This window comes from Chamaea fasciata, unplaced genomic scaffold, assembly GCF_029207755.1.
Source record: "Chamaea fasciata isolate MVZ Bird 193981 ecotype frontalis unplaced genomic scaffold, bChaFas1.0.hap1 SCAF_10, whole genome shotgun sequence".
In the NCBI taxonomy this organism is placed as follows: domain Eukaryota; kingdom Metazoa; phylum Chordata; class Aves; order Passeriformes; family Sylviidae; genus Chamaea; species Chamaea fasciata.
The window spans coordinates 14,782,944-14,798,239 of NW_027094095.1; the positions used below are offsets into that span (position 1 = coordinate 14,782,944).

General features: G+C 40.5%; 1 protein-coding gene across 2 annotated transcripts in view; it reads left to right on the forward strand.

Annotated features, from left to right (window-relative positions):
- DPYD (dihydropyrimidine dehydrogenase) overlaps window positions 1–9,828 on the forward strand; it is a 343,524-nt gene extending 333,696 nt beyond the window's left edge. For both annotated transcript variants that reach the window (XM_066192389.1, XM_066192390.1), the window contains 2 exons: window positions 5,620–5,760; window positions 8,412–9,828. In XM_066192389.1, the coding sequence (XP_066048486.1) occupies window positions 5,620–5,760; window positions 8,412–8,582 (312 nt within the window). In that variant the 3' untranslated portion in view covers window positions 8,583–9,828. The remainder of the gene's footprint in view (window positions 1–5,619; window positions 5,761–8,411) is intronic.
- The last annotated feature ends 5,468 nt before the right edge of the window (window positions 9,829–15,296 follow it).

Consider the following 15,296-nt stretch of genomic DNA (forward strand, 5'->3'; position numbering starts at 1 on the left):
TCAGAGAATATTCTCATTATATAGAGTGGTTAGGTAAATTTTAGTCTCTAGATATGGGGAGAAATCCTAGAAATCCAAACCTCCTCTTTCCCTCCCCACTCTGACTGTGGTAGAAGGACTGCCTCAACTGGCTCAGCAATATAATAGAAGACAAAAAAATAATTTCAGTTGGAAGGGACCAACAATGGCCGTCTAGTCCAATTGCCTGACCACTTCAGGACTGACCAAAAGATAAAGCATGTTGTTAAGGACATTTGTCTAAATGCCTCTTAAACACTGACAGGTTTTGAGCACCTTTCTAGGAAACCTGTTCCAGTGCATGACCAACCTCTCAGTAAAGAAATGCTTCCTAATGTCCAGTGTGAACCTCCCCCAGAACAGCTTTGACATTCCTGCATGTCCTATCACTGAATACCAGGGAGAAGAGATCACCAGCTCTCTCTTCATTTCCCCCACTCAAGAAGCTGTAGAGGGCAAACTACAAACTAGACCAGCCCAAAGTCCTTTGCTGCTCCTCACAGAATATTCCATCCCTTTCCCCAGCTTTGTTGCCCTGCTCTGGACAAGTACCTTCCCATTGTTCTGAAGGGCCCAGAGCTGCAGGCAGCCTGGTGGGGCCAGGTGAGGCTGTGGCAGAGCCTCACACAGTGGGATGGTCACCTCTTCAGGCCAGCTGGGGCACATTTGCTGCACCCCAGGACAGGGTTTTGACCTCTGAGCTGTGTGGGCACAATGCTGACCCACACCCAGCACCCCCAGATCCCTTCCTGCAGAGCTGGTCTGGTTATATTCTGCCTGGTGTTACTCTATCCTAAGTGCAGAATCTGGCATTTGGACTTGTTAAATTTCATCCCATTAATCATTGCCCAGTGCTCCGGGGCACTGTGCTTCTGTTGGTAAAACTGGAATGACTGAGTATTCCACATCATGGCTGATTAATTAGAACAACAGCACTACAGTAGTTATGGGGGCTAGTTGGTTTGCCTCTGTTCAGGACAGTTCCATGAGCTGTCAGTGGTGTCTCCAGCCCTGTTTTCTCTTGCAGCTTTCTTTAATCTAGAATGTATCTGTTGGCAAGATTAGCAAAAGTTACCAACTTTGATAAGCTGCTTGTCATACTGCATTTTTTCACTGTGATACTACCTGTTCATCTAGTTTTATAAAATACCTGCAAGTTCCTTGGATTGTAATTTAGTTTAAATGAAAACTTGTATCAAGTCTACAGTCTTCTGGTTCAAAGCTTTTCCTGAAACACACTCAAGCATATTAAACAGCATCATGACTAAACCAGAAAATTGAGACACTTTGTTCTGCTAATACTTTACCTTTTCTAAACACTGATCGTTGCATTTCAGCCCTTTGTTTTTTGCTCTTTGCCACTTCATGGCTAGTTAATTTCAGAGCTCTCTTGTGTCACAGGCCTCTGTCAGAAGCCTTGTCAAACATTAAAATTACTGGGATTTTGGTTTTTTTAAGAGGGGTTTTTTTGAATTTATTACTTCACAGTCTTCATAAAGAATTTTGATTGATACAAGAAGCATGATTTTCACTATAGAAACCATATTGAATTATGTTACAAAGGTTTATTTAAATGGACGACACTCACAGGCATACAGTGTGATTTTTAGGGATTGTCCTGTGCACAGCCAGTAATTGGACTCAATGATGTGGGTCCCTTCCAGCCATATTGTATGATATGGTATGATTCTGTGATCTGAATTATTTTCTAAGGCCCTCTTTAGTTAGTACTGCAACTTTATACTGAAAATAAGGCTTAGAGGTCCCTAAATCCCAGAGTAGCTTCAATACCCTTTTTTAAGTATTGGCAAAGTATCTGTAATCTTTCAAGAAAAGTTAGTTTTATGTATTTTTATAAGCTACTTTACTGTAAATTGACCTTGGTCATGTACCCTCAGATTCTGGTGACTTTTTATTCCTTAATCCATAGTTTTATTTCTAACATTTCTTCTTTTCATCTCTCGGTCTCTGACCGTATCTCACCTTTATTGCTGGAAAAGATCAGGTGGAAGGCAGGTACCTCCCTAATGTGTGTTCCCTTTGAGTTGCTGTATGATATGTAGTACCTGCACTGTTTATGGCTTTCTAATGAGAGGCCTGTGATGTCCATCATCTCTAGAGCACAGTGTCTTTTACAAAAGCATCTGCATGAAGATGGACACAGCAGGTCTACAAGGACCAGAGCTGAACCATGAATTGTATTTACAAATATAGGTTTAGTAATATGATGACTATGAAAAGCTAATCATCATAAAATGTTTGAAACATTAAAATGCACCTATTGTAGAATTCCAAAACTAATATCCTGCTGAAAAGATCTTCTCCTTGTGTATACTCAAACCCACATCTTCCTAGCTTAGTGACAAAGAGAATTTTTCTTCTGTATTCATTAATAACATAAAACTAATGGATTCTGCTCTGATTCTCTCCATAGCAACTGAATTCCCTGACAGTTCCAGTTGCAGGACTACTTTCCTTTCCCAGTTCTTTTCAGTATGGTTATGTTGAGGAGGACAGCACCACAGTAAGCAAAAAGAGTGCTCTAGGTTCCTGCTGTCACAAAGCTGCAGCTTAAGACCAAATTTAACTTCCAGTTTGGGTTTGTTTGGTTTGTTTTGTTTTGTTTTTTAAATTGCTGCTGGTAATGCGTAAGCCAAAAAGAACACAGCTTGACTTTCAGAACCTGGCTTCTGTTTGCAGGTCTGGCAGTTGGCAAAATAAAAAAAAAAAAAATAAAAAATAAAAAAAAAAATAAAAAAAAAATAAAAAAAAAAATCTGTAAACAGTGCAAATTTGATCCAGAGGCCATTGAGATATACCAAGTTTGGAATCCCATAGTGCCATTTCAGACAGTTGCTTTTTGGAGTAAAATTGCTTTAAACAGTGAAAGCTGATTATTTCTTGCTGCACTGTTTATTTTGTTCCAAGCATTTGTGATTTGATGAAAACAAGAAGCTCTGAGATGCTGTAAAAGAGTGCACCTGCAGAACATCTTTTAAGTACCATTGTTTTTTTAGCCAATAATATCTTGAAACTTTGCAAATGAATAAATATAGAGTCTTTGCTTGAGAGAAAGAAGTGATTAAAAGACAACACCAATGAGTGTAAATGAGCAGTAAATCATTGACACAGTCTTTTGAAATCACTTTCAGGCCTCTAAAGTGCCATTATGCTCCCTGTTTGGGATTCTAAGTCCCCAAAAGTATATTTTTGTGAGCTGTGAGAAGTGAGACTTGGTTAAAAATGCAGAAATCACAATGCCTTATGCATTGTTTATGTTATTCCCTTTGTAAATTTGTAGCTGGAAAATCAATTTTGATCGTGTTGTTTCAAGCAACCATTTCCTGAGCTATCTAATGCTACCCTAAACCTTGGTCTGTCTCCCCCATCTCCTCCAGCTGCTTCCCTGAAAGGGCATTAACCACCTCACTCCTTTCCCATTGAAAAAGCCTTCTCTAATTTCCAGCTTTGAATTTATTCATGGCTGGCTTACAATCGTGTGTTCATGTGCCAACATTGTCATTTAACTTAAACAGCCCTTTTTCGTCCCTGATGTATATTTGTAGAGAGAGACATATTCCTGCTCTGCCATCATCTTCCTAGGCTAAACATCTTGTAAGGTTCCTTTTGTCTTCTCTCATAAGTAAGACAATCCATTCCATGGTTATTTGAGAAGTACATCTCTGCAAATCACTTGAGCTGTGTGGGTTTTGTTAACATCCAAACAATAGTGTGAATCTAGAACCTCCATAAGAAAATTACCCATGCTTTTTAAACATATGGGCTTTTTAGACTGGAAAGCTCTTCGCTATCAGCAATCTCCCCCTGTTGATACTTTTGCAACATGGGCAGGCAGTGGAAAGCTACTTAATTGTATATTGTGCAAGTTTTACCTCATTTTTTTTAATTCTCGAGCACACAGTTCATCACTTTTGGGGAACATGTATTTGTGGCAGTGGAATGTTTGGGGCCTGTATACACACAAGAGAGGCTCACACTTAGTGTTGCTGGGGCCACTAGATCACACAGATGTGTATTTTGAAACTTGTAGCAGGTTCAAAAGACAAGGCTTGTCAACAGACAAGCCTACATGAGAGTTGAAACAAGCTGGAGATGAAGACTACCACTACAGTATTTCAGCTGACACAGCAGACTGCAGACACCTGAAAACTCCTGTAAATCCAGTAAATCCATTAATGTTTCTGAGTAAGAACTGGAAATGAAAAAATGGGGATGTAAGCAGTTCCTAGATCACATTTGATTTAGTTATCATAGTTCATCAGTGGAGTCACAGTAAAGGGCTTCGTGTTCCAGTCTTGTTCTAGTAAAAAGCATTAGCTGAAACACTTTTGTAGTAGTTAATTGACCTTTTACAGTAGTTTAAGCAAACAGTTTTTACTTCAAATTTGCAGTGATTTTGGACCGTGCACAAAATCAGCTTGCACAGCCCAAGTGATGAGTGTTAACTCATTAAGCTGTGATAACTTGCTCACAGTCATCTGTCCACACTCATCATGCTGCCTTTAGAAATGTGCCATAGCTGTTTTATGCTGAAAGAGCATTAATGTTCTCTGCATGTTGCTGAGAAGAACTGGAAGGCTTTTAGCATTGAATGAATGCAACCAAGGTATTTCACATGGCAGAAACTGTGGGGTTTGGCAGAGAGAAAACATTTGAGTGTTTCTGGAACAAGGAAACAGTACAATATGCCAGTCTTTCTTCCTGGGCATAGGATTTGGTTGAATTTTCTACCTAAACAGTCACTAGGAGCAACTTCATAGATCCTAATACTGCATCCAGTGAATAAAGAAATTTGTCTCTTTGCATAAAGATACTGTTGTACAAGTGCTGAAGACCAGGTAGACCTCATTCTTCCAGAAAGTAGTGCTGGGTTTGCAAGTTCTTAGCAGACTAGGAAGACAAGGTTGGACTCATTTCTGCATTTAATTTATGTATCAGAGCTTTCCTTTTTGGTTGTGCTGTGCTGACACATACCTTTTGCAGCACTGACGTGTAAGGTGGATGCAGCAAGTTCCTACCTGTGAAGTTAAGAGATCTTGCAGGATTAGACCCAAAGCTTCCTTCTGTACAGTATTTGCAATAAGCAAATACTTTTATAAATCATATCATTTGTGCATCTTGCTAAAGAGAGAAGAGCGGTTATTGTTCTCTCTGTTTTTTCTTTCCTTGCTGTGAGTTCTTAAATCTGTGCTAGTGAGAAATTACCATAGATTATGTGATTATAGCATGTCACTCCTGTTTACATTCCATTTTGTTCCTTGAAGTTTCACCCAATCGTGGCAAAACAACAGCACATGCAAAATTGTGTACTAAATGTGTAACCTATTTGTAGAATGTGTTTGTACACAATGTATACTTCTAGTACTGTCTACATTCAAAACGTGCTTCTATGGAAAATTCTTTGTATTTTACAGGAGGTATGAAAGCCAGCCTCTTGGAAATTTATAAGAAAAATCCTGAATATCATCAAAATGCATGACCAAATCTTCCAGGTTAAAGTAGTAGAGAGCACTCCAGTGCAGCTGCAGAGACTGACTAGGTATCTTATAAATGAGTCAATAACTTTTTTTTCCCCCCTAGGATGTAATTGGAAAAGCACTGCAGTATATTGGAACATATGGTGATCTGTGCAACACAGAGCAAGTTGTGGCTCTGATTGACGAGGAAATGTGTATCAACTGTGGCAAATGCTACATGACCTGTAATGATTCTGGCTACCAGGTAAGAGCACAGCTGTAATTAGCAGAAAGGCATGATGAGTTATCTTTCTGCTGCTGGGAAGTAAGAATTCACCTTCTGTTAATGAGCAGGTGGTAAAAACAGATGCCTAAAATGTTGAATTCAAAGCCCATCATGCTCCCAGCCTCTGGCTCACAAGCCATGCTGGAACACAGCTGGGCTGCACAGACCCTGCCACTATCACTGCGGTTCTTTTTAAGAGGAAGAAAATGAAGGACCCCCAAGTTGAATGGCAGTAAATGTTAATTCTGATGGTTTTCAGGTACATGATGGAGGAAGGGAAGAACACATCCCTTCCCACCAAGGTGATGTGGAGACACATGGACTGGTCTTACTGCCAAATGCTTGTTAAGAAACCCAGTTCTTGTTCCCTCAGAGTAACCAAACAACTTCAAGTTTCAGGCAGATGGGGTTTTGTTTTGATCTTGATTGAGTTACAAATCCTTTCTCCAGGATAACTGCCAGGGTTTTAAAGCAGCAGGTTGAAGCTTGCAGAAATCATTGTGACCAGAAAATGGCCCAATTTTGAGCTGAGGCTCCTGTTTGCAGCAAAGTATTTCTCTGATTGCTCAATACAGTAGCAAGCTGAATGAAATATATCAGCATGTCTAGCTGCCATCTCATGCCATGTCCACTGGAGCTGATGGACTGGTCTGCAGTCAAAAAGACAGTACAGGAGGACTCTTTTTCTTTAAGAAAATCAAAATATGGTCTAGCGTAACTTCCATGGAATCCAATATGCAGCAAATATTTTCTATATGAATGTTTCCATACATCTCAGTTTGAGAAGAGCTTGTCAAAACCAAATACTTTAATTGAACGCCAAGTGTCCTCTGGATACCATGAGGTTTTGTTCATCTTTAATTCAGTCTAACCAATAATAGGTCTGATGACTTGAACTACATAAAGTCACAGAAAGAAGTCTTCCATTGCAAATCAACTGCATTTGAAACAAGTATGTCAGAGCAAAGGTTTTTTCCACTGATACAAGAAAATTAATGGTGTATTTGTACCAAAATAGATTACTACAGTAGCCTTTTAACTGTCTAAATTTCTTCTTGACATTGCAGTCTTCATCTTTCCCCTTCCATCAGATTTCTCAGGAGAATTATATTTTTCATATAACCCTTAGAGAGCAAGAGACTGGGTTTAGATTCAAACCTAAATTTTATCTTCTGTAACTGGAAAAAAAATCAGCACCAAAAGAACCAAAGTTTAAACACCCAGAAGGTTTTCTAAGCACAAAAGAAAAATGCCTTTTCCTTATTTAATTAAGGAAATTGAAAAGAAATTAATTGAACAGAATTGCAAAGGAATTCTTAATTGCAAATAAATCAACAACTCCCCTCACCTTCAAAGCAGCATCTGCTTTATGCTTCCCTTTTTTCAGAAATATCCATGCTGCTCTACACAGCTGTCACCTTGTATGACTCCAACAGAAAAGCTTTCCTTAATTTAAAGTAGCACTGTAGTCCTGACTTCCTCTCCCTCTTTGAACTCCCTTTCAAGATGTGCATTGTTGTTAGGGAGAGAGAAATAAAGAAAGGAGTCCTCCTTAAATACTCACGAGCCAGAGCTCTCTTTGTGCTCAAGCTAAAGTAAAACTCAGACATCCAGGGCAGTTGCTACAGACTTTGTGCCCTTGCTGGTTGCTACAGCAACTTCTGTGCCTTCCTATTACTGAAACTCCAAATGCCGCAGATCTGCCTTAGGAGCCAACCTGCAGCAGCACCAGTACCTCCCATCACCTCCCTGCCGCCTCCAGATGCTGACAGTGGTCAGGGGGATTTGCTAAGGCACTGCTTGTTTGCCAGAGTTCAACTTTCAGGCCTGATTTTCCCTCCTAAACTCTTCAAAGTGGATACTCAGTGTTTCTGGTGCTTTTTAAATTTTTTTACTTTGCTGGTCTTTCTTTTTAGGTATTGACACTTTGCGGTTGTGTGATGCTTTTGTTTTCACTTTTAATTGCCATTTCTATTATAAGCAGGAGCTTATATCATTGAGACTGCAACTGTTATTTCACATTCAAATACACTTATCACCCTAATTGGTAATGAGGATTCGCTGCATGGAACGTGAGAACTAAAGCAAGCTCTGCCTGCCCCTAACTCTGATATTCCTTTCAGAGATTTGCAAAGGAAAGTAATCACACAAGGCACAATGAGCTGTGTTTTTCTCTGCTGTTTATTAAATTTGACTGTTTATGCTGTGCTGAAAGTAAAAGCCAAAATAATGCCTTGTGATGGGCATTGTGCTGAAGCTGTACAGGTGTGGTCTGGTGTCTCTTGTAAACTAATAACCCCAGCACATTGCGATCTTAGGAAATATTTCCATCAAGGAGAAATACCCTCTGGGAGTTTACATACCGTGGAGCAAACTCCTCCTTTTGTAACCAGCGCCTGTGGCCTGTGAGCTTTTGCCGAGGTGTAATTTGGCCCACCTCTCTAATTTCAGTGTCTGGAGAGGGTTTTTTTTTCTTCATTCCCTGCCAGTGGAACAGTTGCTATAGCTGCAGTGCAGAATCACACCAAGATGTCTCCAAGTGCTGTAGCGCAGGAAACGCAGACACTAGAACGGGAGCAATGCTGACCTTTCTTGTGCGTGACATCAATAATGTTTGTTGCTGGTTGCAGGCTATCCAGTTTGATCCCGAAACCCACCTGCCCACGGTTACTGACAGCTGCACAGGCTGCACCCTGTGCCTCAGCGTGTGCCCTGTCATCGACTGCATCCGCATGGTTTCCAGGACAACCCCCTACCAGCCCAAGCGCGGGCTGCCCTTAGCCGTGAACCCCGCGCGCTGAGCGCCCGGCCCCGCGGCTGAGGGGAGCTTCACACTTGTTTGATGCAATTGATCTGCTTTCTAATTAGTCCTTGCAAATCTGCTCCTATGAAAAAATGTAATACTGATAGCTGTTACAATGAACGCTGCTTTCCAATTACTGTTTTTGCAACAATTAAGTTTTGAAATTACAGAAAGGTGGTCGTGGCTGTCAGTTGTCCAGTATTTGAAGCGTAACCTTCTTCTTACCATTCATGCTGTGATTTCAAAACTTCTCTATAGACTCTTTAATCTCTGTGTATTTTCTGGCTGAAAATATAATTAAGAAAGCATTTTTAATGAACTACAAATCAATGTACAAGCTAACTGTTTTCAAGGAGAGCATTTTGTAATTAAACATTACATTTAGTTTTAAAAGAGTTTCTTAGAAGATGTAATTAACTACATAGCATTCAAACAAAGCGATGTGGCTTATATTTTTCTATAGACAGAAATGAAAGGGAGTCTAAAATAGGATTTAAAAACTGGATTAATCGCTTTCAACTACTACAACATATGGTAGTGTATTTTTATAATCCTTTCTAATTCTTTTTCACACTAGTCACTTTATGGAATAAATTTGCTTTGCACTGACACATGTTGGACTCTTCAGATTTGTGTGTTGTATGGGTGGTTTGATCATTACTTTCCCCCCTCAGTGAAGAGTTGTAACATCTCTGCAAACAGTTAAAATAGCTTATTAGGAAGTCCAGGTTGTGTTTCAGGATTCTGAGAAGCGACAACATTTTTTGCTCCAAGCCCATCCTCTAAATAACTTTTTAATTGTGGCAATTAATGTTCCAGAATGTACATGTTTCAGGTCAGGGATCTGATTGTGTGCAAACGGGCCATACACCCTGCAGGCTGCGCTTGCCAAACACAGACACACAGGCAAACTGGCAAGGTGATTTTCCCCAGTGCTGTGTATAGTTCTAGCAGTTTCACAGCCAAAAATAAATACAGATTCATCTGTCTTACTAAACAATATCTCAATTTTAATCCATTTTCCACTCACAGTAGGAACTTTCTAATATGAACATATTGCTGTCTGCTTTACTCCACTTAAGAATATAAAGCCTTTAGTTTCATAACAATAATAAATGACCTATCAGTTCAATTTCTTATGCCATATATTGTGAGCAGCAAAAGCTTTGATTAAAAAGATACCCTGGCTTTTGTTTCTTGATTTATGAATTGAACACTGAATTATAAATAAATGTTGAAACCAACTTGGGTTTGTTTGTGATTTTTCTTTTTGCATTTACTAAACAGATTTTCTTTGCAGAGCCTTGTCAGTTGGTGTTTCATGATCTCTGAGATTCACTCCAGGAACCATTAATGAGTTAATTCACATGTACTTTATTCCATTGATTGCCTACAGTGCAGAACGTATCATGCTCTTTGCCCCTCTCTGGCACCTCTTTGTCTGCCTTTGACATGCCTTCCTTTTGGTTTCCTTCCCCACACACAGAGGTGCACACATTTGTAAATTTGAACATTTTCATTTCATTTAGTGTCCTTGCTCCACCAGCACTGTTTTTCTGGTGCTTTGGGCTTGCTTGGCAGGCTCAAGTCCAGTGTCTCCACTAATAGTTTTCTCTTCATATTTTAATTTTCCTGTTTATCATTGTGGATTTTTCAGACTCAGATGAAACAGGAACAGACAGTCATACTGCTTTGAAAATATCCGCTTGCAACTTCGTTAAGGCTCGCAGTAGTTTCTTCTCTTACGTGAGCTACTGTGGACTCACAGGAAGAACAAGTTGTTTTGTGAATGTCAGTGACAAAGTTTGGAGAGTCCCTGCATGTACTGCTTGTCCCTCTGCTGAGAAGCTGCCTAAGAAGCAGCACGCCCTTGAGTGGGGCAGAAAAAGACATCAAAATCAGATGGTCTGAAAATAACATTTTATGTTCTCAGACAGCAGATGCAAGGAAAAGTAGCTGTCTTCTCCCAGGCTGTTACCATGTACTTCTTATTTTCTACATCCTGCCTACCACGAGCCCTGTGGGTGAGAAGTGCTGTGTCACCTGTGGCTGAGCAGGGCAGCCTCTCCAGGTCTTCTGTTCCTCCATCCCCAGACCCAATTATCTTCCTGTCCTGAAGGTTCCACATCAGGTGGTATGGTTTCTTTCACATACAAGACAATGCCAAGAGACCTAATTTAAGTATCTAAGCACAGGTACCTGATGAATGTAGCAGCAAAATCAGAGCTTTTCCAAGAATATTCAGTAGTCACAGGACATTCAGTATTCGGCAGTGGCTATAAAGTAATCCGTGGAGAGGTAAAGGCATTCTTTGTGAATCAGAACTATAATCAAGACTATAATTTGTTTACCAAAGAAGGAATAATGGGTCATGATATAGAGGCCTCTTTCTTACTACCCACCCTCTGCCCCACTCTTGTTCTGTCAAGTCAGTTAACGGTTTCAGGAAATGCATTCCCAAATTGATTTGTTTTTAACTCTGACAGTCGGCAATAAATCTGTGTGCTGCAGGAACTCAGAGAAATAGCCACATTTAGGTCTCCTGCAGGAATGTCTTAAGTCATCAGGGAAGGTGAGGTGTAAACAGTCAGGGGCGAGAGCCACAAAGGACATATTCCTGGAGTTTAAATGTTTTTCACATTGGTCTTGGGGAATCATCCCATTTAGTGCATTTTAGAGCCAAGGAAAAAAAATTAGAAAAATCTGGTCTAGTCTGCAAATTCTGTAGCCAGTTATTAAAAAAGAGATATGAATTTTCAAAATGTAAGAGGTTCCAAATTAAGCTCATATATTTCAGTGATTTAGTTGCACATTTAAGGAATTATGTATTATTAAAGAGATGATGGTTGACATCCTCCAACCCTAGCCCTTGCAGTTTTTAGACATGTTGTGCTATTGATTATTATTATAAAATACTGTAAACTGTATTTGACAAATTAAATTATGATAGAAGTGCCATAGCTCATCCTCCAATAGCACATTCTTATTCATATCATATTCCTGAACAGAAAATGCTCCCCATGTTTAGTGGATGCTCTGCAGGCCAAAAATTACTGCCAAATATGCTTGTGTGAATCCCAATGCAGCCATACATGTTCATTGGAAAAAAGAGATGTTTTGCCTCGCTTACAGACCATACAGGCAGTTTGGGTTTTGGCCTCTAGGATGAACTGACAAAATATGTCCAAGGCACTGGATTGGCAACATTAATAGACACATTTTAAAAATCACACAGGATTTTTAAAATACATCATTTCCTGATTTAAAATGGAATATTTATTGGATCGCGTAGCAATAACAAGTTAAAACTAGCCTTTGCATGAATCTGTTGGGCAGCCTGTGTATCCAGTTTGAAGACTTGTATATACAGCAGACACGTGTATACTGCTCCTTGCTCAGATCCTTAAAGAATTGCTAAAGGAAGCCTTTTTAGCAGCCATCCATTTGCTCAGTTCATAAAATCTGGCAGGAGCAAAATGTAAGTTACCCTCCTAGAACTACTGCTCCTCTTTGTTGTGTCCTGGAGGACACAGAGTTCTGGGAGAGGTGACTTGGCAGCCACAGAGTGGCTCAGTGTCATTTCTGCAGCCTCTCCACCTTCCAGTGCCTACTACCGTCACCTTTGGCTCCTCCAGCTTTGTTGTCTTTAAGCCTTTTATCTCAAGATGGCAAAAGCAACTGCTAGATTCAAGGCAAATTATCCAAACCCCAGCTGAGTGCCATCAACCTCATGCCTCATAAAACAACTTTGTTTAACACAATCCAAGACTATAGCCCTAGAAATAAAATGTTAAGCATAGATATTTCCTATCAATAAGATCTTGCCAATGCACTCTGTATGTACTTTTCATTATTTATTTACTGTAACATCAGGTTGGACATGTTGTTAAAAATTTATATTTTTCAACGATTCCTAGTAGAAAATATTTTTTAGATAAAATATTTATTTTTATTGGCAGAGGTTTCACTTCACCAGGCAGCTCCACTCCTTTGATGAACTGTAGAAGATAGGTTTTCATTGGCAACATCTGGCAACCTGGCAGACACTCTCAGCAGCTGGATTGGTAACTTCAGACTTGCTTCTGGGTCTTTCATATAATTAGTCTGCTTATGGGCCATCTGGGTTGCTTTGGTTTTGTGCTTGCCATTTCCTTTCTTTTCTGAGAAATTAATCTTTCCAGTTGTTACTCTGGGAGATCAATTTTTAATAACTCCTTTCCAGGTTAGTCTGTTGGATCTTATGCAAACATCCACACTGGCCTTGCCCAGGAGTGTAGATCCTGCTTTTATCCCTTCTTTCTCAGAGGTCTGAATCTGCCTATCATGATTTTTGTGATGTGATAGCAGATCTTCTCATTGCTATCAAGCAGTGAAGCTGGAGGTCAACTTGGCAAGTGAACACCTACCACCTCTGCACAAAGAAAGCCCTAAACTATCCAAATCTTAACAGTAAACACACATGTACATTCCCTTCTAGCTTAAGCACACTAAAGTTACCTTGCGGAAATGCAATTGTTTGTTTTTCTGTAAAAGAACTGCAAGTTATTAAGCTTTCCCATGGCACAACTACGTGGATGCTGGGGCAGTGTATGGGAGTTAGCTTGGACTCAGCCCTGAGCAGAACAAAGTCATTTCTGCTGTGGCTCAGCAACTGACCATTGTAGCCCTTCAGTTTATCTATCCTGTGACAAATGCTAACAAACCTCTGAACTACTGGGGCTTCTTGTGGTGCTGTAGAAATACCAAACCCGCCCATGTACCCTCAGCACTGCAGGGCAATAGCTGCAGGAAGATTCCTCGTGCTCTGCAGGGAGCTGCCTTTGCACCTCATGGCAGGGCTTTCTCTGCAGGGCCACTGCCTCATCACCTTCTAGAGGTGGAGGTTACACAGAACTCATCTGTCTGCACCGCGTGGGCCTTTCCACATATATTGGCAACCAGGACCCCTAAGGGCAGCAAACAGTTTAAAGCTGTTTCTCATTTGGTTTTGAGGTACTGTGTAAGGTTCAGGAGAAACTTAATAAATGATTTTCGTACAGGTTGACTAGAACAGTGGCAACCACTGATCTGCCTTGTCCTTTTGTAAGTCCAAACATTTTACTTCAGCATAGTGATACAATTAACGTTGCTCCTCAGTGTTTCTGCCTCCAGTGGTGAGCTCTCTTTTATTGCATTTCAGCAAGAGGCAAGTGGTGTCAAATGCCTCCTGTCGCCAGGTCGCACTCACAATTGCTGATTAGAGTCACATGCCACTGACTGGAGCTAATTATCATCCTAAAGGACATTGTTCTCACCTGTTTAGTCTAGAGACTACTTATCATCACAGCTTTTACTTCTGCCTGTTGCAGACAGTTTTAGGCCTCAGCACAGAAAGCTTTATGTTCAATTGCTGAGAAATTATATTTCTCAGGAACATAACTGCCAATCTCATGCAAACCAGATGGCCTGTAGATAAAAGTCACCCATGTTGCTTGTGCAGGTGTACGAGGCTGAATTTTGTAAGTCTGAGTTCAACAAGGGGAGCCAGTGAATTCTGTTTCTCCTGTGAGCATGCTATATTGACTTGTATTTGTCACAGGCAGAGTGGGTGACGTGGTGTTTGATACATCTCACTGTAACAAAAGGTAGCCAAAGGAACGGAAGTGGTCCTGTGCTTGGTGAAGGGCTCCAGCCTGGTGAGAAAGCATCGGAGCTGGGCAGCACCATGACCCTCCCCAGCAGCTCCTTTCCCAGGGAACCCTGGCTGTGCAGAGCTGCCCCAGGCTCCTCTGAAGGGCAAAGTGGATACTCCTCTTTCCTTTGCATAGGCTTCAGTAATTATAGTCTGTTCTCGGCCTCTTGGCAAGACCGTGCATCACCCTCTCCATGGCTTTCATGTTAAACAAAAGCAAGCACTGCAGGATTCCTCATTGAAACCTTATGGAATAATTATTTTTATTCAAAATCACACAAAATGCAGGTGAAAAGAACATAAAGTCTCTTTTCCATAAGGTGAAATAGCTATCAGGATGGTGTCTGGGTTAGTGCTGCAGTGGTTGCCCCTGCAGGCACCTGCTCCCTGCCTGTCGGAGCTGCCCATTGTAACACATTTGCTGCTTCACCATCACACACGGAGCAGCCTCGTTGGAGTGTCCCACACTGCACTCTGTGGATCCTTTCGTATAACTGTGCAGAGGTAAACCCCTTTCATAAGTTTTATGAGGTGCCAACATATGTGCTGTTTTATGCTACTAGACTATTTTATTGCGTTAGCTTCAGGATTTGATGCAAAAGCTGGTGATATTGAAAATACACATCACTTCTATTGTGGCTAAGAAAATCAGCTTTAGAATTAGAGAGACCTTGTATCTGGCATTATGTATGGCCCTTTAGCTTTTTAGCATGGCTGTTCCTTGTTGCTATAGCAACCAAATTAACCATTTCATTAATATAATGGAATAAAGCACATTTATTCATTTTTGCACTCGCGGGTAATCCACACTCAGCTTTCAGCATACTTGTCAAGCTGTGCCCCTTTCACCTCAACCCTAGATATTTCTTCAGCATTGCCAAAGGGTTTCTATTTGTATTTTTCCTTGTTGGAGAGAGAGTGAGCTGTTGGTTTTGAAGAACGTTATGGTTTTTGTAATTAAATTTACCTTCATTTCATTGGTTAGCTTCTGCTTAGCATCCCTTAAGTGGAAAAGCAGACTTCACAAGCGGCATTTGGTGC